Source organism: Ambystoma mexicanum, chromosome 6p, assembly GCF_040938575.1.
Source record: "Ambystoma mexicanum isolate Mex_15411 chromosome 6p, UKY_AmexF1_1, whole genome shotgun sequence".
Taxonomy (NCBI): Eukaryota; Metazoa; Chordata; class Amphibia; order Caudata; family Ambystomatidae; genus Ambystoma; species Ambystoma mexicanum.
The window spans coordinates 229,969,663-229,993,379 of NC_090935.1; the positions used below are offsets into that span (position 1 = coordinate 229,969,663).

At 46.5% G+C, this 23,717-nt stretch overlaps 1 protein-coding gene across 5 annotated transcripts in view; it reads right to left on the bottom strand.

The window, feature by feature from the left end:
- Positions 1 to 23,717, bottom strand: part of PIAS2 (protein inhibitor of activated STAT 2) — a 940,364-nt gene that overhangs the window by 388,742 nt on the left and 527,905 nt on the right. For all 5 annotated transcript variants that reach the window (XM_069626926.1, XM_069626927.1, XM_069626930.1 and 2 more), the window contains one exon: positions 14,546 to 14,619. In XM_069626926.1, the coding sequence (XP_069483027.1) occupies positions 14,546 to 14,619 (74 nt within the window). The remainder of the gene's footprint in view (positions 1 to 14,545; positions 14,620 to 23,717) is intronic.

Below are 23,717 nucleotides of genomic sequence, written 5' to 3' on the forward strand. Positions count from 1 at the left end.
GTTAGGCTTGCTGTGAGGGTCTTCTGAGGAGCCAAGCATGAGACACAGACACAGGGGACTCATGGTTTTGGTTATATACTTTTATTCAAAATAAATATTCGACTTCAACACAAGATGTAAAACCAATGAAAGCATTTCAAGTGGTTAATATTCACAGTTCAAGGGAATGGCTCCCTTCCCCTGGTTTCCTTTACCAATATGAAAAGTACAAGCATAGAACAACCAAATTCTTTAGACCCCCAAGAGGATAGTTCCATCCTCTTAGCACATTCACAGTTCTGGGGGAAATAGCTTCTTTCCCCATGGTTCTCTTCACGTTTCAAATAATTAAGAAGCCTAAGGGCATGGGACTTCCTAGGAATTCTCCTTTTACTGTCTTCACTCTTGTAGCACTTCCCAATCTCAAGGCATGGGTCTTCCTTCATATACTTCTCTTCCTGTAACTTATTACACACTCTTGCCTTTGCCTGGTATACTCTCCTGCCAGGATTTCCACACACTGAGTTTTATGACACTTTATAACCTCAAGGGCATGGGTCCTCCTTGAGATATTCTTCCTTCTGTTTATCTTTACCTGGTATACTCTCCTGCCAGGGCTTTTACACAATGAGCTTTCCCTTTTATACATAAAATGATATTTGAACACTCTTTCATACAAGGGGCCTTTGTCCCTTTTCCCAATACGTTCAATTTTACTTGGCTTTCTTTCACAATTACTTTAGAGTCTCTTTTAGAAAGGCTGGGAACACCCACATAAAAATAGGGAAAGAAATTGACTTTCTCTTATCATTTAATAAAACACTCATTAGAAATGTCATCACTGTGTCCGCGTCCTTTTTTTGACCCAACACAGTGGCAAATAATTACAGGAACAGTTGAAGGTTTGTATAAATTGTCTAGGGCTTCTGTCAGGCTCCTTTACAAATACCTAGTACCAGATGAAGTTAAATGCTGTGTTTTTCTCAGGATGGACAACTCAGTGACCTTGAGGTGTAGTCATCAAGCACATGGCAGGCACAAAATCTAGAATCCTAACAGAACCAGCTATTTTGGCAAATTTGTCAAAAGGACAATATTTTATCACAAATAGCCCAAGGAATCTCCAAGAGTTTTAAATCAGCTTAAGAAAAATAGCACAGCTGGTGTTTGGGAGATGTGGGCCTCAAAGTTAATCTTCTATCATCCTTAGCATCAGAAGAGAGGGCGTATAGAAGTATACATTCCTATATATCAGCTATCTTGGTGGAACATGACTTAGAGGATAGATCGCCAGCAGAGAAACATCCTTCTTATTCCTTTTACAAGCCTTCAAAATAATGCATGAGATTGGCGGCATCAAAGCAGTGGTCATTACGGGATATTTTTAGAGTCCTGCAATTATTTCTAAGCTGGCTGAACAATAAGAACCTGTATCGGAAAGAACTGTCAGTGAAGATTACAATGCTTCTGTTCTTAAATTTACGTATGAGGAGTTTATCCCTGGAGCGAGTTGTTTCGCATTTCAAGAAGAGCCAAATTAGAGAAGCTAGCATCCTATTCTGCCTTTAAGGGGCAGTTTAACCTATGTGTTGTCAGGTGCCCACAGTTGGTGAGGCAGGCACAGCAGAGCTTAGGTGTCAAATAGGAAAGCAGCTTCTCAGGAAATGCCACAGTGCGGTTTCTTCACCTCTGCTTGCGAGGTGGAAAAGATGGATCATGGAGCAGCTAGGAATAGTTTCAACATGGTTCAGTGTACAATAAGTAAGAGGGCCAATAGCTTATAAAACCTTCATAGTAGGGGTAGTCTAGAAGATGTTATGAAGCCAGCAGTCTAGTCATGGAGAATAATTTTTAGTAACTTTTATTTCAAGCTGTAGGACCAGGTGGCATTATTGGCATTAGGTTAGGTTTGAGAAAGCATAATTTCCAGGCATGATATAGAATACAGAATTGCCATTGCAGTGTTCAGAGAAATTGTGATTCTATCTCAGAGAGTCAATGTATGCCAAGCTAATACTCAAACTGTGGTTTACGTTTCTAAAGAGTATAAAGAAAATAAAGGACCCCAAAGAGATTTTTTAATGTATCTAATTAAATATACTCTGGAGTTGGTGGGTTAGGTTTCAAATTCTCCTCTGGATTGTTAATCTAATAAATTGCTAACGTTGGCATTTCTCTCTTGTGATGAAGTCCCACATATAGGCGCGTGAGGAAATTGGGGTGATCATGGGATCTGGGTGGCACCACCCACTCTGTGAGTTAGGGCATGGAGGCGGTAGATGGCAGACTACCCAATCAATCACCAGCCTTAGGGAGATCACCCTGTCACTAAGCCCTAGGGGAGTATAGAACCCTGCAAGAGGTAGGGGTCTCGGAATAATGAATTTCCAGAGACCAGGTGTGATGCTTGAGCTAAAACATGGCGCTGATGCGCAGTGCATTCTGGGGGCACTCAGAGCTATAATGAATATTTATTCCATGCCTCAGTGAAAACTGCACTTGCTTTGCTAAAAAACATGCTTTCAATGTTATTTGTTGCTGAGCCTGGTATGTAGGCCTCAGCCAAGGACACAGAGCTGGGAAAGCGCGAATCCACAGGTGCCAGCTGGCACCAGATATTTAAAAAAAAGGGTTTTGTTACGTCTTGCTATACTTGTGTCAAGGTCTCAGGATGAGTTATGGAATTGTTTTCCGTGGTGCTTTAGAAGAGGGAAGCTTTGCTCCTTGGGGTTACTGTCGGTTGACCCGGCCGGCAACCAACGGTCACTCAGCAATGCACAAGCGCTAATGCCAGAAGGTTCAAGAAATTGCCACCCCTTTTTGAGGAGGGCATATATGCGGAGCTCTGGAAAGGTCAGGTGGAAAAAACACAAAGACCTCAGTCGGAGGGGGGAACGCCTTGTTCTGACCTTCCTATGGGCGGTTGTGCTCTCTGCCTGGCTGTTACCGGGGTCATTCAGCCGCTTCTGGCGAGATGAGGGATTCAGTTTGGCCCATGGTGATGTATTTTCTCTTTAATAATCTATCTTTTCTGTGATTTATTTCTGTGTTATCACTTATTGCTTCTTAACTATGAATAAATAGCTGTGTAAGTGCTCATTATCTGCTAACTGCGTGTCTGGCTGTGAGTTATTGTTCCGTCTACCTGCGTTCAAAGTATTTGCTCTGCTCTGCAAATGTACTGGTGATAAATAACTGTCTGTGCACTCTTGGCGAGCAATACATTTTGGCGACGGGGATGGGATATTTGTGATGAATTGCTCCAAATATTAAAGAATCTGTTTGAACGCAGATAGGCTTTGCTTACATTGCAAGCAAAAGTTTGTTTTCATTTGGCAGTGAGTGTTGCACTGTGTTAATATTTTTTTTTGCGTGCGTGCTTGAGCAAGTGACTGCAGTGAGAAAAGGAGAAAAAAATAGGTTTAGCAAATTACTGTAATGATAAATAGTTTGTTCAGGAAAAAGGGTGTCCCCACTGGCGGTGAATGCCCCGAGGTTATGATTCCAAGGTGGGCTAAAAGCCCATATGATAAGTTAGCCCAGGTGTGGGCGTGCGGAGCTGGTCTGAGTGAAACATGGGACAGTAGTTTGGGAGAAGCTGCTCTGTCAGAAGTAATGCTTTGTTTACAGCAGATTTCAGCAGAGAGGGGAAGGGAATGCATTGCGTTGGGCAGGCGGGGGTGGGTCCTCCTGCATGCTTATAGGAAAATGTAGAAATGAAAGAGCATATTTTTCAATTAGAAAAAGAGTTAGCTGCCATGCAGCAAATAGCTTTGATGCAGGAAATTCAGATTAAACTTTTTAAAGACAAGGCTGATAAATATCAGGCTGTGGCAGAGCAGGCCGTGGTTAGGGTAGCTTGCTACAAGTATAAAAAGAGACAAGGGGGGTCAACCAAAGGAAAGTGGCAACTGTAATCGCTACTGCAGGTGTGGATTGGGACCCTGATAAGCGGGATGGAGACATTTTTGACTCAACAAGCCCAGAGAGTAGCTTGGCAAATGAGTCAGATTCTAATGCCGAATTGAAGCAAAAGACAGTGGCAGTGAAGCCGGTTAGGAGAAGGCGTGCCGGACCCCACCCGCAGAATCCAGCAGGCAAGTTTGTGGATTTAACCACGCTGGAAGATTACACCCAGCAGGAGGTTGGGGAAATCATTATTCGTTTGAGGCAAAAGTCAGGAGAACCTTTACTGACATGGATGGTGAGATTGCTAGATGGGGGCACGGCAGGGTTGTTGGTAGATTCCACAGACTCACCACGCTTTTTGCCTTCGTCAACTGACACCAATGTACAGGCGGTCTTAAGGGCAAGGCCGCCTCTTGCTGACAATGGGCAAGATTCACAGGTGTCTTTGTTGCACCTAGCAGCCCAGGCATGTAACCGTAAGTATACTATTACCACAGACTGGCCCAACAAGGAAAATAAGTGGTACACTTTGAAAGAGGCGATTCAAAGGTCAGAGAGCATGCTATGAAGGATGCGATTCATGTAGATGCTCCAGGACACATGGGGTTGTGCCGCTCTCAGTTTGAACCAGGAATATAGTTATCAGAACTGCACCGCCCGCATACAAAAGTGTCATTATGACTTTGCTCGTAGGTATGACGTGCAAACCCAATGATGAAGTAGTGGATGCCATCCGGCAATTGGCAGACTTAGGGGAGTGGGACAAGAGTGATGACAAGCCGCGAGAGAGAGGGGCGTAGTGAGAGAAGAACTGAAGGCAGGAGGCAAGATAGTACAGACTCACGAGTGTCCAGAAAGGACATGTTTTTGGCTTTGTTAAAAGATGGTGAGCCACGAGAAGAAATTGATGGCATTGAAACCAGGGTAATGTATGAACTATACAAAAAGAGAGGGCTTGCAGCCAAAGAGCGCTATAAACAGGTTAAGAAACAGGTGGTGACTAAGCCACAGTGGGACACCTCACCTTCCACCCCTCCTGAGGAAGAACAGGAAGAAGGGTGTATGGTGACACCTTCCCCGTATCAGCCAACATACGCTGATTTGAGGAAGGTGGTGAGTGCAATGTTAGAGGCAGAGTCAAGTTACACTCATAAAAAATGTGACTGGGGTTACAGCCAAGCTCCAGCAGCGTCCGCTCGGATAAAAGTTTATAGACGGCCCCATGTTAATGTTAAGATTTTTTGGGGGCCGGGAAATACGCATTGAGGCCTCTCTGATTCATGGAAATCCAACACGATTCAAAGGCAGACACTTTACCATTACCGGTCTAGGGGGGAAGGAGACCCCCGCAGTACAAACAGAAGTGGATATGAAAATAGGCAATTTGACTAGGCAGAAATACCAAGTGTTGATTGTCCCGATACCCAAGTACATAATTGGCTTTGACATTCTAGAAGGATTGACTTTGGGACTAGGAGGTAAAACGTATCAGTTTGGGGTGAGTGCATTGACCTGCATACCCATTACTGTAGCCAAATTGAAGATGCCCTCAGTGCAGGTGCCTCTGGCGACCAAGCGGGTAGCGATGAAGCAATACCGCATTCCCGGGAGGCACAAGGAAATTTCAGACACCATCAAAGAGTACGTAGAGACGGGTGTGTTACGCCCTATTACTACCGCGTGGAACAACCCACTCTGGCCTGTCAAAAAAGTGGACGGGTCTTGAAGGATGACATTGGATTACCGCGAGTTAAATAAACACACTCCTCCCTTGGTGCCCGCAGTCCTAGATGCCATTACCTTGATTGAGAATGTCCAAAAGTTTGAGGGGACCTGGTATGCAGTGGCAGATTTAGCCAATGCATTTTTCTCTGTGCCAATTGCTGAAGAGTGCCAAGAGCAGTTTGCGTTCTCTTGGAGCGGGCGTCAGTACACCATCACAAAGTTACCTATGGGGTACATACACAGCCAGACTATCTGTCACCGGCTGGTGGAAGAGTACTTAGACAAGATACCGTGTAAATCTGACATACAGATCTCTCACTACATTGAGGATATTTTGATTCAGGGTAAGGATGAGCGCAGTGTGCGAAACCAGTTAGAAGTCATTATGGAAGCATTGAAGAAGGAAGGGTGGGAGGTTAAGCCGAACAAAATTCAAGGGCCAGCTGAGACAGTGATATTCCTAGGGATTCAGTGGCATAATGGGCATCGAGAGATGGTGCCGAAGGCCTGACAGAAAATTCTTGAGTTCACCACTCCAATGAACAAAAAGCAAGCTCAGCAGTTCATAGGGCTGTTTGGGTTTTGGGGACAGCATATTCCCCATTTAGGGCAGATACTGGCTCCCCTCTACAAAGTGACACGAAAGAAATATGAGTTTCAGTTGGGGGAGGAGCAGCAAAAAACATTTGATTTGGCGAAATATACTGTGCAGCAGGTGCTTGATCTATGGCCATTGAAGGAAGGCGAAGTAGAATTGAATGTGTCTGTGCAAGACAATTACGCTAACGAGTGTGTGGCAGAAACAGGACAGGAAACGTGTGCCATTGGGGTTTTGGAGTCGTAAGTTGCCCGATGCTGGTAACTCATACACTCCGTTCGAGAAGCAGTAGCTGGCATGTTATTGGGTCCTGGTCGATATTGAGCAAATGACAGTGGGGCATGATGCGTTGAGGCCTGAAATCCCCATTATGCAATGGGTGCTGAGCTCTCCTAAAACACACAGAATAGGACACGCTCAAGAAGCCAGCATAATCAAATGGTACATTCAGGACAGAGCTAAATCAGGGAAGGGTGGGGTTGCCAAATTACATGAGCAAGTGGGCAACCTACCACCCTCAGATTACATTCCACCGGAAGTGTCTGAAAAACGCGAGTCTCCTGTGAAATGTGGAGTACCTTATGACGATGTAACCGTAGAGCAGACAGAGCATTCCTGGTTTACAGATGGCTCGGCCCAATATGTGGGAACCGAGTGATACTGGAAAGTGGTGTCATACAATCCCAAGACTAAAAAGATTTTGACAACGTCAGGGAAAGTGAAGAGCAGTCAGTCTGCAGAACTTTACGCAGTTTACCTAGCATTGAAACAAGAGACCCCTGGTCGATGTCAATTGTACACAGATTCATGGTCAGTGGCGAATGGATTGGCCGTGTGGCTGCCAACCTGGCAAAAGAATGGGTGAATGATTCATTCAAAAGAGTTGTAGGGGAAAAGAACTGTGGCAAGATATTGCAGAAATGTTATCACAAAGTGAAGTCACTGTGTATCATGTGGATGTGCATTGTACTGCAGATTCATTAGAACGTTGGTTTAATTCTGTTGCAGATGAACACACCAAGATTTCATCTGTGGATGCGGTGGCTGAGGTAGATGATTTGGAGAGTTTGGCCAAGTGGGCTCACCAGAAATGTGGGCACCTTGGAGAAAAGGCTACTACCAGGTGGGCACAAGCTCGAGGAATCAGTATTCCTTTAGAGGTCGTGAAAACAATGATTTTGCAATGTCCAGTGTGCTAACACCAGCAGCATAGGCCTATCCCTCAGATTGTCAGGGTACGTTGCAAAGAAGAAAATTACCAGGTCAAATTTGGCAGATTGATTACATCGGTCTCCTGCCAATCAGTAAAGGCTGTCAGTATGCATGCACTATTGTGGATACATACTCGGGATATATGATGGTTTTGCCGTGAAAACGTGCCACACAACTGAACACCATTAAGTTGTTGGATCAGATCACGTTGCATTACGGGGTGCTTTTGCACATTCAAAGTGACAATAGGTCACACTTCAAAGGCAAATTCATTCAGGAATATTGTCAGGAAAAGAGTATCGAATGGCTCTACCACGTGCCCTATTACCCTGCAGCTTCAGGATTAATTGAACGGATCAATAGTTTGTTGAAAGAACAGCTGCGCAAATCTGGAGATGGCTGTTTAGCAGGCTGGTGTGATAGTGTGTTTGATGCAGTGCAAGTGTTAAACAATAGGCCTGTGAATAATCATGAAACTCCTTTGATGCGGCTAATGACTCCTGCTTTACAGATTCATCCTAACTCAGTTAGAGAGACTCATTTGTACTGGGAAATTACCCCGTGTTCTTTAGCTCCCTATCGGGCGACTCCAGAGTCAGCAGGGGTAGACTTGCATTCTCATGACGAAATCAGATTAGACCAGAGAGGGATTGTTGTGATTGAAACAGGATTGGGGTACAAATTCCTCCAGAGCATATGGGATGGATTGCCCCTAGATTTGGCCTAGCATTGAAGGGAGTTGAAGTGCTGGGAGGGGTCATTGACGCCGATTACCAAGGCGAGATCAAAGTCATCTTGATGAATAGTGGGGACCAAGTGTTACCAATCCATAAAGGCATCAGGTGGCCCAGTTGATTATTGTTCCTGTTAAGTTGTCCATGATTAAAAAGGGGGAGCCTCCCACAGTGTTAACTATCCATGGGGATCGTGGTTTTGGCTCCTCAAACAGTATGGTACCCGGTGCGAAGGTGTGGGTTGAAAGACCAAGTGGCCCACCAGTGCCCGCAGATGTTATTGCATCAGGCAAATACCAGGTAGTTTTAGTAATGGAACCTGGTAAAGAAAAATGGCAGTATGTGCCCGCAGACAAATGTTACCTAAGAGTGATTTTCAACACTGATATCTCTTTTCTGGGTTTGCCTTTTAGATCCTGTGTCTGGCTGGTGTAATTGTGGGACTAAATGGACTCCGTTTGGGAGAGTCAAACGGCATGCTGCTTCCCATCAAAAGTGTCACATCTGTGCCAGCAATCCATGGGAAACTGATGATGATGAGCAATGATGTCCGAAAGCAGCCCTATGCCTATGCGGAAAAGCCAGCTAGACCAAAGAAATTGATTTGTGGAATGCAAAAAACACGTCAGGGTCAAGCGCAAACAACGTTGATGCCAGCTATGCAGGAGATATCTTTAGGATGGCAAAGATATTCCCTGATAATTGTGCAAACGGAGAATATGTGGACATATTTGGCACAGCAAGTACTCAACATTACGCACTTTGCCTTACTGACGTGCAACATGCTGAAGCTTTGCTGACTACCCGTTTAGTAGCGGTGCCGACGTCGGCTCCAATCTTGAAGCATATTAACGGCGTCATGTACAATGATTTTGCATTTCAAGATTCCGATATCAGACAATCCTTTTCAGTCTGTGAGTAGTGCAGGTTTTGCCAGGAAACAGATCGCAAGTGGAGAAACTTGACATGTATTACAACATAGAATATAACTCAAGGCGATGTGTGTTACTTTATGACCAGCAATGTAATAGAAATTGGCAAATGCCAACAGCTGAATTTAACCAAACAGAAAAATCAAACTGCGTTTGAGAAACGGTTGTGTTCACGAGTTCCAAACACATGTACCAGTGTGAATAATACTATGTCTTGCAATCATACAGTGATAGCTGCCAGTCATCTAAATCACGTGAAACTTCCAACAGGATGGGTCTTCTCACGTGGCAACATCACATACACTTACATTCCAGCTAACATTTCCAGAGGTCCATGTGCCTTAACTCGATTAGGGCTAAAGATGTTCTCTTTACACCCAGCAATGTCTCGAAGCAAAAGGTCAACTTTTGAATCTGTGGGTTTATCCCCAGATTGTGATTCACATGTGCATTTGTTATCAGAGACTGAGGTTTTAGCATTAGCCCTTTCACTAGTGGGAGTTCGGGGTTTGCTGAATGCTGGGGGTTACAAATCTTTAATTAAACTAGCATGTTTAGTGGTAAATGGACTTAATCATACTTCTCAAGCATTAGAAAAGTTGCTCCTTGATAGCAAAGTTATTAGAAAAGCAACTTTGCAAAATAGGGCTGCCGTTGATTATCTCTTGCTGAAACATAATTTGGGCTATAACGAAGGTATGTGTTGTTTCAATCTAAGTAACCATTCACGATCCATTGAAAGTCATATTAGAGGTTTAAGGGACCTCATTTCCCAACTGTCTCAAGATCATACTGGGAATTGGTGGGATTGGTTATTTTCATGGATTCCTGACATTGAGGGTACACTGCGTTACGCCTTTGCTTGCATTTGTATTATTTTGGCTATTATAATAATTGGTTGTTGTTGTATTCAATGTATTCCCAACTTAGTTGATGTTTCGTCGGTTTGAGAGACCGGCTCCTCTACCACTGGGCTATAGAAGGTAAATATCCAAAGGTGGATTGTGATGCTTGAGCTAAAACATAGCGCTGATGTGCAGTGCATTCTGGGAGCACTCAGAGCTATAATGGATATTTATTCCATGACTCTGTGAAAACTACTTGCTTTGCTAAAAAACATGCTTTCAATGTTATTCGTTGTTGAGCCTGGTATGCAGGTGCAGGCCTCAGCCAAGGACACAGCGCTGGGAAAGCGAGAATTCACAGGTGCCGGCTGGCACCAGATATAAAAAAAAGGGTTTTGTTACGTCTTGCTATACTTGCGTCAAGGTCTCAGGATGAGTTATGGAATTGTTCTCCGTGGTGCTTTAGAAGAGGGAAGCTTTGCTCCTTGGGGTTACTGTCGGTTGACCCGGCCGGCAACCAACGGTCACTCAGCAATGCGCAAGCGATAATGGCAGAAGGTTCGAGAAATTTGCCACCCCTTTTTGAGGAGGGCATATATGCAGAGTTCTGGAAAGGTCAGGTGGAAAAAACACAAAGACCTCAGTCGGTGGGTGGACGCCTTGTTCCAACCTTCCTGTGGGCTGTTGTGCTCTCTGTCTGGCTATTAACGGGGTCATCCAGCCGCTTCTGGCGAGATGAGGGATTCAGTTTGGCCCATGGTGATGTATTTTCTCTTTAATTCTCTATCTTTTCTGTGATTTATTTCTGTGTTATCACTTGTTGCTTCTTAACTATGAATAAATAGCCGTATAAGTGCTCATTATCCGCTAACTGTGTGTCTGGCTGTGAGTTATTGTTCCGTCTACCTGCGTTCAAAGTATTTGCTCTGCTCTGCAAATGTACTAGTGATAAATAACTGTCTGTGCACTCTTGGTGAGCAATGCACCATGTTAATGGATTATGGGATCTGGCTGAAAGGGGTGGAATCTAGTGAACCACCCTGGCAGTGGTGGATGGCCCTTAAGAGGATTTGGTGCTTGCATAGCCACATATATCAAAAGGGATGAGCGGAAATGTTTAATTGGGAGAAGGAATCCCCACCCTCAGCTCATTGAGCTACACAGCCGAGTGCAGTTTCACATTAACAGTCCCCAGGAACCAACCTGCACAGTAATTAAAAGGCTCAGTGTGTTATGCTTAATGAGTTGATAGTAGATGGAGGCAGACGTAAATAGTTGTTTAGGGCAATGAGGAGGTGTTGACAGAGATAGAGAATCGGGTGAGCATGATGGGAGGAAAAGCAGAGCTGTAGAAGGGGAGAGGAGGTGTGAGTATGTACCGAAGATTGGAAAGGTCTGTGGAGGCAGATACGGAATGAGGAGAGACCAAGGAAGTGGAGAAGAGAAAAAGTAATAACACATGAAATGGAGGGGGTTAAAAGAGAAGTATTTGAGCACAAGTAGGAGGGAGAAAAATGTATGCTAGAGTGAGCTGAGGAAAGCTAGAAAGTAGTTACTGGAGAGAAAGGGTATTGTACAAAAATGTGGCCCTCATTTGTGCGCCCCCACAGTCACTGCGACTTTGGAGGCGCACAAAATGAGGGTGACATTTAATGCACCCAAGCATAGCGGGCTTTGCTGCGGTGTCCCTCGCTCTTCCTGGGCACAGTAATGGGGATCAGGGTTTGCTGGGGTGTCCCCCGCTTACCATTTTGGAAAGCAGGGGACAAGTAAGAAAAAAAAAAAAAGAAAAGCCCCCTGCGGCGTCAGCTCCAACCCACGTTAGTAGGAGGAGCTCACACTGCAGGTATCGCAGAGTATAGGCAGCACACTTCTGCGTGTGCCGCCCTAAGTGGAGTGGGGGCGTTGGGAGGGGTAATGCAGGCCAGGGGAAGGGGTCACTGTGCCGTGCTGTAACTGGCGTCGGCATTTTGGCCATTGTAGTTACAGGTGGCGCAGTGATCACATCGATCCGAGAGAAAGATGTGAGGAGAGAAGTATTATATAGTGACTGTCTGTGTTAGTCTGCCATATGTGAGTGTGTGATGTCACGTGGAATGTTGTTGGGTGAATGATGGAACGCTGATTGGAGGGTTCCATACTGAGGCAGGCAGTTAGAGCTCCCCTGCCTCGGTGAAGGGGCCAGTGCTGACAATACTCCATACTCCTGTATTTACCTTCATGTAACTGTAACTTAAGTACCTTGAATAAACCTAAGATTTAACCCAAGTTAAGCCTGCAAGTCACTTCGCAACAAGAAGTGCTAGAGCTAAAAGAAAATAGAGAGAAAAGAGAGACAGACAGATCAGAAAAGGGTGAAAAATTGATATTAGCATATAAAGAAGAGTTTCGAAGAGAAGAGCGGAAGGAGTAGAAGAGAAAGAACAAAGTAGTGAGAGTGGAAGTGGTTGGTACAGAGTTGGTGAAGCAGAAACATCTAGAGAAGAATGAAGTTAAAAGGGAAAGAAGAGGAAGAAGAAGAATGAGCAGGATAGAAGTCAGGAGGGGATAGGTGAAGAAGCCCTGATTGTTGCTGGCAATGAGGAGTTGTCATGAGAATGGACAATAGTAGAGTAGAGGGAACAAAGAGAAACCCGCTTGGTGCGATGCCTACAAGTCTAGTGCATGTGGAGATTGAGTCAGAATCTATCATGTGCATGTGATACTTGTGCCTCACCATTCCAAGGCCTACAGTTATATGGCAGAGCATCATCCAAGCTTTAAGTCCTGATAGAGGACTCAAGGGTCATCATAGGGGAAACCAGAGACCTAGGAGACCCCAATCCTGACCAAGTCATAGGTCACAGAGGAGTGTCCACTCAGCCAAGCCAAGAAAGAAATGCTGGGGACACATGATAGACCAAAGACTGTAGACCAAAGACTGTGAACAACCTTTTACTCGACTGCCAGGAGGCAGTGCCCAAAGGAAGAGAGGCAAGGGATAGCCTACAGTCATTAAACAAGTTGTAATTTCTCATTGTTAGTTCTATTGAATATTCCCCATTCTTAATGTCAGCCTGCTCTAAACCCTTTGCATGTATTTGTTGTAAAAGAAGTCTCTGAACTACATTCTGAGTGCTGAGTTGTCTGTTAATCTATCGGCTGCAACAGTGATGGTAACATGATCCGTGTTTAGGATTTTGCTCCAGATTCTAAAGGGTCCGGGTCACTGGTTCTTTCAGGAACAGATATCAACACAACACGAGGAAGTCGGTTGAATAAGCAGAAGATCAACATAGTTAAGCTGTTTCAGAGAATTAGATTGTTACAGCGTATAGATTCCGGGACATTTTACCTTGAGAATGGAATCAGTGGCATATGACAAACAAAGGAATTGAACTACACATCTCCAGGCGCCCAATGGTAAATGTTGTTTAGTGTACGTTTTTGTTTGTTTGCTGCTCTAAGTTAGTACACTGTACTTCACCCGAGTGTCTTTAATAGAATTGTATGTTGCCTAGTATGGAAAATCTGTCTCTTGCACACTGGTTTCAGTACATTTTACTCCTTGATAAATATTCACAGCTTTCCTGTACGACTTTTCTGTTTCCTTGGTACTTTGAAAAGTTCATATATTAGCCAGGAGCCAAATGAAAACAAATATTTATCATGAATATGAGTCCTACAAAAATTTTATATGCTTTGTTACAATACTGGCACGTTTAAAATTATCACTGTTGCTATGGTGATGTTTCAGGGTATTGTTTACCAGTAACAAATGGAGAAGAATACAAAACATGAAATTAAGCTTTAAATGGGTGGTTGGTGATATTATCAATTTTAAAATATTGTGTTGTTAAAATAGCATTGAAAAAATAAAGAGTGCTTAAATAATGTGCTCTGATAAAAATAATGTCATTTAAAACATGGTTGAAAATCTTCTGTGCTGGAGATGGGGGAATCAAATATTGGTTCTTGTTTTAAGCCCTTAAGCGAAAGGAGCAGAGAAATGCCATACAGTGATTAACCAAGAAGTGCAGCTGAAAAGTATGTGGAAATGTGAGACTGCTTACACGGGAGGGATGAGAATAGCACCACTGAGCCTGAGGCAAGTCTGCCCTAGGAAGTGAGATTTATGATCAGAAAAGCCCGTCACCTTACAGCCACCTTTCCAAGGGTAAGAGGTGGTTAGCTTACATGAAATACTGAGATTCATGCACCTGAAATAAAACGTGCAGCATTGTGCTTGAAAATGTGAAGTCATTCTTTAACATGGAATGCAGATTCCAAGATAGAAGAAAACGGAATGGAATACATACACTCACAGAAAGGAAGGAAGCAGTTGGTCTACATACCCTTTCAGAGGGACATCCCCTGAACCTTCACCCTCCCTTCTAATTCTCCCCAACACCTCTTGGCCATGATATTATTTTTTTAAACATAACGTAGAACGATATTATGTGCCACCCTTATTACATTCCTGCATTATTTTGTTGTCTCTGTTTCTGTGAACAGCGTTGTGTGGAACAATTTCATCACTGGCTACGTTGAGCAGCAGCTTACTTATGTCTTTAACAGAGCATGCAAATAACTAGATAGAATAAGGGTTACTCACAACAATGCTTTACTTACAGGGCACAGCAACGATACCCGCAGACTTGTTGTGGCAATTTCACTATCGGGGTCTGCTGTAAGCTTTTCTTTAACTGAAAAACAGTCAAAAATACCCATTCATATTATTTGTTAACAAAGAAAAATGATGCAAAAGGACGAACATGAAAGTACAATATTAGAAAACAAATGTGTGGATACAGTCAATGGAATTGTTGGCAATAAGTGATACATTTTAAAACGAGGTCAAGAATTGCTATTTCATTACGTTCATGGAGATGTTATTTTTGTTGAGGTTCAAATAAGCAGTGGAGAGCATACACTTAACTTTAACGATTTTCCGCAAGTCGGACCATATGACCATATGTCAGGATAAAATGTAAGGTATGCCGAGAAAATGTTAGTATTTGCTTAATTGTTGAAGATCTGTGATTGAATTCCTAGTACAAGAAATACTTCTATTTAAAGCTTAGTGCCCTCCATTTTCTTTTCCCATATGATTTGATAGTTTTGTTTCGGAGAATATATCAGTGTTTTACAGCCTAACAAATTATATAAAGTGTGTGCAGTTTGATACGTAATATAGTATATAGTATTGACTTATGTAATACTATTGACTTATGTAAATTTGAGTTTTTAAATTATACTTTGAGGCTTATTTTGCTCTCAAGTGTAATTTGACTCGGGGAGATGTTATGTTTTCAATGCAACATAAACGGCTCCCCGCTGCCAGAGATTAGTCATTTGCACGGCAGAGTGCAAAAGTGCAGTGCAAAAGGCAGCAAATACACATTCACTGCCTTTTGCCCTTCCCTTTTGCACTCTGCAGTGCAAACTGAGTAAATGCTGCCTCGCATTATCGCATCAAGACAATATGATGAAGTAGGATGAATAACCTGCATGGCTTGGCAAGAGGCGCTCACAATTACAATTAAACCCTGCCCGACATGCATACTACTTACCAAGGATTTTATGCCTTCCATGCACTTAACGTCACTATAGAAAATGAGCTCTTTTGTTCAAACTACAAGCACATTTTAACATCACCTACTTCTTCTAATTCTTTTACAGTAAATATACTAACATTACGTTAAAGAAACCATTTACTGTATAGACTGCCACTACCTCAAGCGCTCTACCTGCCGCGCTAAATACCTATTCGTCTTTGTTGATATTTCATTAGCAACTGAAAACTTTATTCTGTGCTGATTAGTATCTTTTTGTTAGACTTGTAATGTTTTAATGTTTCAATATACTGACTGTCTCGGAAACAGAGTAGATTATAGTTTGTAAACAAGTCATTTTAAGAATTATTTTATGCCTTGTGGTCCAGGATTAGCCTTTCATAGGGCCTTTTTGAAAATATCAACTAAAATGAAATTCATTTTAAACATTTATTCAAATATTACACCTCGCTATAAATAAAGTTGAGTTGCTTCATGCCATTGAGGGATTGTTGCTGAATTCATATTGGGCTATTACAACATTTAAAAGGTGCAGAAAAACATTAGTCATCCTAGCCTTGCAATATCTGAGTTTACTATACTCTGTTGTCTAGTGTATCAAAATGATTGGTGTAAGTAGTGATTGGAACATGCACTTCTTACTATGTGATGTGAGGGGTCAGAAAGGCGAGACAGACACTTGGGTATGGTTTTGTCACAAGTCATCATTATATTAACTGATAAGGCGCGAGACAAACACCTATCTTTCCCTAGCCTAACAAGGAGTTCCCTACCTGACAAACTAAGGCTAAAGTAAATTTACCTAATGTCCAAAAGTATCTGTCCCTCATACTAATATATACAACAAAATCATACAGGAATTACTTGTCTGTTTAAACTTAACAAAATAACACATAAATTCAAACAAAGATTATAACTAGAAATCCTTGTGGCCTGGGTTGGATACCCTTCCCCTGGATCAATTCAGGATGTTTCAAACTTCTTTTCTGCCTCAATAGTTTATCAAAACATGATATCAGAATTGCCTCTTCTTTTCTGCCACAATCTTAAACCACATTCACAGTACTTCAAGTTGTCTTCTTCCTGGTACACGCGCCTACCAGGACTAACTACTATTTGTCCCTTTCCTGGTTTACTTGCATGCCAGGATAAAACTACTACTACAACTTGCACTCTGAGCATTTAAGTGTGGAGATTTTGGAGAAAACCTTACCACAAAGGAGAGAGTGTAACCAACAACTGCTTCTGAGGTTAGTCTCTTGACTTTCAATAACACAATTGGCTCACAGCTTCTGGAACAACTATACTGCACAAAAGGGCAATGATTCTCACATTGATGTGTTTGCCACAGGCACTGCAGTTTACAGTTCTCTACCCTTGATCTATTTATACAACTTCTTGTCTGCTGGCAATTTAATTTACAACTTTCTCCCACAGGGTATCTTTCTCTGGAACTTTTAGATTCAAATTGCCTTGGTGTCACTTTCAGCTTTCTTTGGCAATGAGGGTTATAATTTCCCTTAATTGGAATTTACACTTTAGGAAAGTTTTGTCCCCTTTGATTTACTTTTGCCCCTTTTTGGCTTTGGCATACCTGTTTACAATATTCTCCTTGTGAGAAACATGAGGGTATTCCCACTAGAAATTCCCCGGGATCCTTAAAGCGAGGCCATCCTGAAGGTGGCTAGGGTAGGGCCATTGCGTTTGGATCCCAATCCTGGGGCGAAAGAGCAAGGGAGGATCCCCTAGGCAGGGGTTCCTTGTGGTCTGCGAAAAGGAGCGCCCTCTGGTCTGACGCAGTATTCCTCCCCTTCTGATACACCCGTACCCGACATCCCCTCAGTTGTTATGGGATATTCTCAGCAAAGTCCCATCATACCCCAGTACCTTTCTGTAAAGAGTGGGAGAAAACATCCAGGGAAATTAAAACCATCTATAAAAACACAAGAACCCTATACAAAACCCATTCATCCACCATTATACACTTACCCCCTACTCCCTGACAAAAACCCAGCATTTTTTCCCTGATATCTCAAAAAAACGACAACTTCCACAGTTCATACTTCCACTCTAGAAATCCAATCCCTCTATTAGTAAACCAGACCACTGAGACGAGGTATCCCTCCCTTTTCAACTGGATATTCCGTTTTTCCAACTCCCCCTGGCCCTCTTTTTGCACAAACATTGTGCTGAGGAAGTGGAGGTTTGAGCAAAAAAAGACTAACACTCAAACATTACACCGGATATGTCCCGTTAATACAGTCATACACAGTCAGGCAATTAACCACAATTGCATACACCTGATACCTATAGACTTTCCCCACACGGATAAAAGATGGAACACTGGGAGCAAGGCAGGGCAGATCAAGGCAAGAGAAGGAGCAGTTCTTCCTGGCAGCAGCGAAGTAGCTGGAGCACGACGGTAGGGTGAGAAGTAGAATCAAGGAGTGGAGAGACCTTGGGCGTCCCAATGAACGATCATTACCTCCAAAGAATCTTGAAGGCTACACAAGCAACCCCATTGTAAGAGAAGGAACAAGTTACTTACCTGCAACTGTTGTTCTCCAGCATGGGTCTGGCATGGATTCACATGCTCATGAATATTCCCCGTCGTCAGGCCGGGAATCCTCGGTAAAGAAAAAATCATTATCAGTTTCGTTTCTGATCTGTCTTTCTTAATAGTAAGCAATCACTGATCTCTGGGTCATACTGCCCCCAGCCAATGACTGCCCTCTACCTAGGCCCCTCCCCTGGCAGCCATCCTCAGATTTGGTAGCATGTGAAGTGGCAGTATGACCAAGTGAAGAGCCGCAGAGGGGAAGAAGAGAGGGTTTGCATGTGAATCCATGCCAGACCCATGCTGGAGAACAACAGTTACAGGTAATTAACTTGGGCCTTCTCCAGCATGGGGTCTGGCAAGGATTCACATGCTCATGAATATAAGAATACATAGAAGTACACACATGCACAACCATGGGAGGTGGCAAGGCTCAACATTAAGCATTACATAAAACTCATTAAGCATCTCTTACCTCCTCACCAGGCTCACCTTAAGCGAACAGGTTGCGCAGCACTGCTTGTCCGACCCTGGACTCCTCCCTGGAGTTCCGAACGACGCAGTAGAATCTTGTGAAGGTGTGCGTCGACCACCACGTAGCAGCCCTGCAGATGTCCAGCAGGGGCACACCAGACAGGAACACCGTGGTAGCAGCGATCGCTCTGGTCGAATGGGCTCTCGGACGGCCGTCAGCGGTCGGTTTGCCAACCGGTGACAGTGCATGATGCAGCCGGAGAGCCATCTGGAAATGGAAGCCTTCGAGAGAGCTTTCCCCTGATTCACAGGTCCAAAGTTCACAAACAGCTGTGATGTCTTCCGAAAACTCTTTGTGCGGTCCACGTAGAACTTCAGCGCTCTAGCCACATCCAGCGAGTGCAAAGTCCTCTCGGCCGGCGACAAAGGCGACAGGAAGAAAACTGGCAACACCAAGGGCTCATTGAGGTGTAAGTCCGATGGCACCTTGGGCATAAAGGAGGGGTGCGTCCTCAGCACCACCCTCGTGTCGTGAAAAGTCAAGTATGGAGGCTTGCAAGATAGGGTCTGGATCTCTCCCACTCGTCGTGCGGAGGTGATGGCCACAAGAAATGCTGGGCCTCATTGTAACTCAGGAGGTCCGGAAATAACGGTGGCGGTAAACCCGCCGCCACCGTTGTTTCCGGACCGCCTGATCCCTACTCCTGCAGGTGGGAGGTGATGTTCCCGCCAGGTCTGACCTGGTGGGGTTAACACCGCCCGCCTGCAGGCAGCAGAGGAAACACCGGCAGCATTACGAGATGCTGCCGGTGTTTGCATGATCCCCATTCCCATCGAGTCCCATGGGACTCGATGGGAATGGGGATTAACACCATTCTGCCTCCGTGATTCCCGGAAAACTGGGGTTGTAATGCCCCGGTAATTCCGGGAATCACGGAGGCGGAATGGTAATACGAGACCGGCGGTAACCAGGTGGTTTTACCGCCACGGTTACCACCGGATTCGTAATGACGCCCGCTGTCTTCCAAGACAGGAACTTCAACGGCGCCAAATGCATAGGCTCGAATGGGGCACCCATGAGCCTGGTCAGCACCACATTGAGCTCCCACACCGGGGCAGGGGCCCTCACCGGCGGGAATGATCGGAATAGTCCCTTCATGAATTCCTTCACCAGACGATGAGACCACAAGGACGCCCGTCCTGTAGTTCTGTTGTATCGGGAAATGGCAGCCAGATGTATCTTGATGGAGGCGTGAGCCAGTCCAGATTTGGCCAGCGACAGTAGGTATGGCAATACTTGAGGGGCCGTAATCCGCAGAGGGTTAATCTTCTGTGCACGGCACCAGATAGAGAACCTCTTCCATTTATGTCCATAGCATTTGAGAGTTGAGGGCGCCCTGGCCTTTGCAAGAACCTCTCTGCAGTCAGCCGGGATATCGTACCCTCCAAACTCTAGTGCTGCAGGAGCCAAGCCTGCAAGTTCAGCGACTCCGGATCGTGATGAAGAATGGCGCCTCCTTCTCTGGAGAGAAGATCCGCGTCCGTCGCCAGCTTGATAGGTGGGGACGCTGACAAGTCCAGAAGGTCCGGGAACCAGATCTGTCTCGGCGACACCGGTGCGACGAGGATCATCGTGCACCTGGACCTCTTGAGCTGGTTGATGAGGCTGAGCAGCAATGGCAACTGCGGGAACGCGTACAGGAACAGGCCGTCCCAAGGGAACGAGAAAGCATCGCCCATGCTCCTCGGTTGTGCGAACCTCTGGCACTTGTGAGTTCGTCGCCGTCGCGAACAGGTCGATCTATGGTTTGCCCCACCGTTGAAAGAGCCGATCCACCTGGTCCTGGCGTAGTTCCCACTCGTGGCAACGAGCGCAGCTCCCTGCTGAGTGAGTCGGCGATGGTGTTTTTTATTCCTGCCAGGTGTAAGGGAAACAGAAACATCCCCTGGGCGACGGCCCAGTGCCACAGATCCTGGGCCTCCTTGGATAGGGCTGGGGATCTGGTGCCTCCCTGCTTCTGGATGTAGAACATCGTGGTGGTGTTGTCGGTAAAGATCCTCACCACTTTGCCTGTGAGGGAAGGAAGGAACAACCTAAGGGCCCAGAACACTGCTCGGAGCTTCAGGACATTGATGTGTAGTGACCTCTCCTCCAGGAGCCAAAGGCCTCTTGCGTGGAGATCTCCGGTGTGTGTCCCCATCCCTCCAGCTAGATGCGCTTGGGTGCCCCACCACCGGATCGCTTGCCGGAAGGTCTCATTGCATGAGATCCTGTCTTCAAAGCTGCCCGCCGCTTGCATCCAACGGGAGTTGAGGAACTCCTGCAGTGGTCGCATCTGTAGCCTGCATAGGCGCACGAGGACATCATTCCGAGTAGGGACTTGATGGATCTCACCCTGGCCACGTCCATGTTCAACAGCCATTGTACCTTGCCCAGGATGGCCTTTGTCCTTTCCTCCCAACGGCAAAGCCAGTCGCGCCACTGTGTCTAGTCTGGCTCCCAGGAACAGGGCCGTCTTGCGACGGTACCAAGTGGGATTTCGCGAAGTTGATCGAGAATCCCAGATCCGTGAGCAGTTGGACGATCTTCATTGGGTGATCGACGGCAAGTTCCCTTGACTTTGCACGGATGAGCCAATCGTCCAGGTAGGGGTCGACGTGGATCCCCTGCAGGCGCAGCCTCGCAGCCACTGGTGCTAGGCACTTGGTGAACACCTTGGGCGCCGACTTCAATCAGAAGGGAAGGACCTTGAACTGATAGTGTTGGTCTTGGACCACAAATTGTAGGAATTTTCAATGTCCTTTTAGAATGGGGATATGCAAGTAGGCATCCTCCAAGTCCAGCGATGATAGGAAGTCCAGCTGTCCCAGGACGTGTTGGAGGGTGACCATCTGGAATTTCTGGGACTTGATGTACTTGTTTAGACGACGAAGGTCCAGGATGGGTCGCCAACCGCCGGTCTTCTTCCGGATGAGGAAGTACCGTGAGTACACTCCAGAGCCCAAAGCCTCTTTGGGACGAGTTTGATGGCTTCCTTTCTTAGCATCACTCGTACCTCCAGCAGCAGTTGAGGGACGCAGTTTTCCTTCCTGGCCACGGGTGGAATACAGGGACACCTTTTTTGAAATTCCAGAGTTGCCCGCGGGCCAGGGCATCCAGCACCCAATGCCCAATGGAGCTGGACTCCCACACGCTGACGAATTTCTCCAGCCAGCCTCCCACTGGAGTGCTGGGGTGGGGGCCCAATGCCACGGCCAGTTCAATCCTGTTTCGTTGCCGCCTTGGCCTCCTTGGCGACGACGGGATCCTCCGGTCTTGCAGCGTCCTTTGTAGGCTTCCTGCGATGAGGAGAGGGCCGCTTGGCAGTACGACAAGGAACCACCGCCGAATCCTTTGGAGGCGCCTTGCTTGCCTCCGGAGTTCCGAAGGGACGGCCGTCGTTGTTGAACGCCCAAGGCCCGAGCCGTCCCGGGGTCTGCCTTGATGGCCTGCAGTGACTCGCCCACCGTCTCACCGAACAGGTTGTTCCCGTCAAAGGGCATGTCCAGAACCCTGGTCTGTGCATCCTGGCGGAAATCGGTGGCCTTGAGCCAACCGCGCCGGCGAAGGCAAACGCTGTTGCCCATCTGGCAAAACCCAGTGTCGGCGATGTCCGTGGCCACCGTTATGGCATGGCATGGTCCGAAGCCACCTCGCCTTCCTGCAGGATTTCCAGGGCCTCAGCCCTCTTATCGTCCGGGAGGAAGTCCAGGAGCAGAGCGATCCTGTCGTAGCGTGCCAAGATCGCGAGGGCATTGGCCGATTAAATCGTTGTTGTCGCCGATGTGATGACCCGTCATCCGATGGTGGTTAGCTTTTTCCCCTCGTCGCCCAGGGGGGATGTAGAAGTTGAGGCCGTCGCTCCCGCCGATTTCTTCTTCACCGCCGCGGAGACCACTGAATCCGGGGACGGCTCTGCTCTGAGGCACATAGGGGCAGAGTCATGGACCCGGGACTTCTTCTCGTACCGGTCTCTCTTAGCGGGAGCCATGGCCGGGTTCTTCAGAAGTGCCAGCCCCTCGTCCCAGATGTCGTCCAGTAAGGGGACAGTCTTCCTCTTGGCCTCCCGTTGTTGGTAGAGGAAGCCCTCCTTCTTCTGTTCTTCGGGGCAGAGCTAGAAGAGCTCAGATGCCCTGGCGATAATGGCGTGGAAGGAGCCAATTTTGTCGGGGTGGGGGACCCAGGGAGGTGGTGAAGGGAGGTCCATCCCGTCGTCATCATTGTCCGTCCCCGTCTCAACCCTCGGAGAATGGGATAGGGGTGAAGGCTGGAAGGGGGAGCAGGATGGACTTGTCTCCCCTTGTTAGGTGGGCTCCCCGACGGTCCAGGCTCTGCTGGATCGTCGGTGGGGGGTAAGGGCATCCTTGTCCTTATCTCCGTACACAGGACCTGTATAGCCATCAAGATAGCTCCTGAATTGTCCCCTGTTATGGGTACCAGCCGCAACAGGGCCGACGGCTGGGGCGTGGGGCCCTCCGCGGCCCTATCTTCCTCGTCGGCTTCCCCATTGCTCTCTTCGTCGGCCTTGTCGGGATCCATCCCGTGGGCCCTGGATTCGTCAGACTTCCTGTTCAGGATCCTTTGGACGCTAGCCAACTCATCCTCAGAGGTGGTATCCATGTCCGTTATGGCTGCCGTGCCCCTCCTCCTCCTCTTTCGCCTGCTGGGGTTTCACGGGGGTCTTCCCGATAGGCAGAAAAGAAGATTCCCTCCGGGTTGGCATGGAAACTCTAGCCTCTGGAGCCATCTCCACTGGGGAAGCCTCCGTAGGTTTCGCCAGGGCCGTCACTACTCCTTCAATCAAGGCCTTAGCCGAGTGAATCAGGGCCTTCACGACCTTGGCCGTGCCTGAGGCCTTCACCTTGGGGGAGGGTCAATGCCTCGCTCGCCCTCCGCTGTCTCTGTCGGGATCGACCGGGGCTTCTCCCGAAACTTACCCGGGTTCTCTGACTTCCTCTTCACCTTCTCCCGAAGCTTAGCCGGGTTCTCCGACTTCCTCTTCACCGAGCCAGAGCGTTGGCTCGTGGTTGATGGTGTCAGTGACAATGCACCCTGCCTGGCAGCCGAGAAGCCCGACGATCGGCGCTCCCAGTGCCCGCAGACTTGCGGTCCTTTGCGCCGGAGCGCCCTCAAAGGTCTTAGAAGACCGCTCGGACT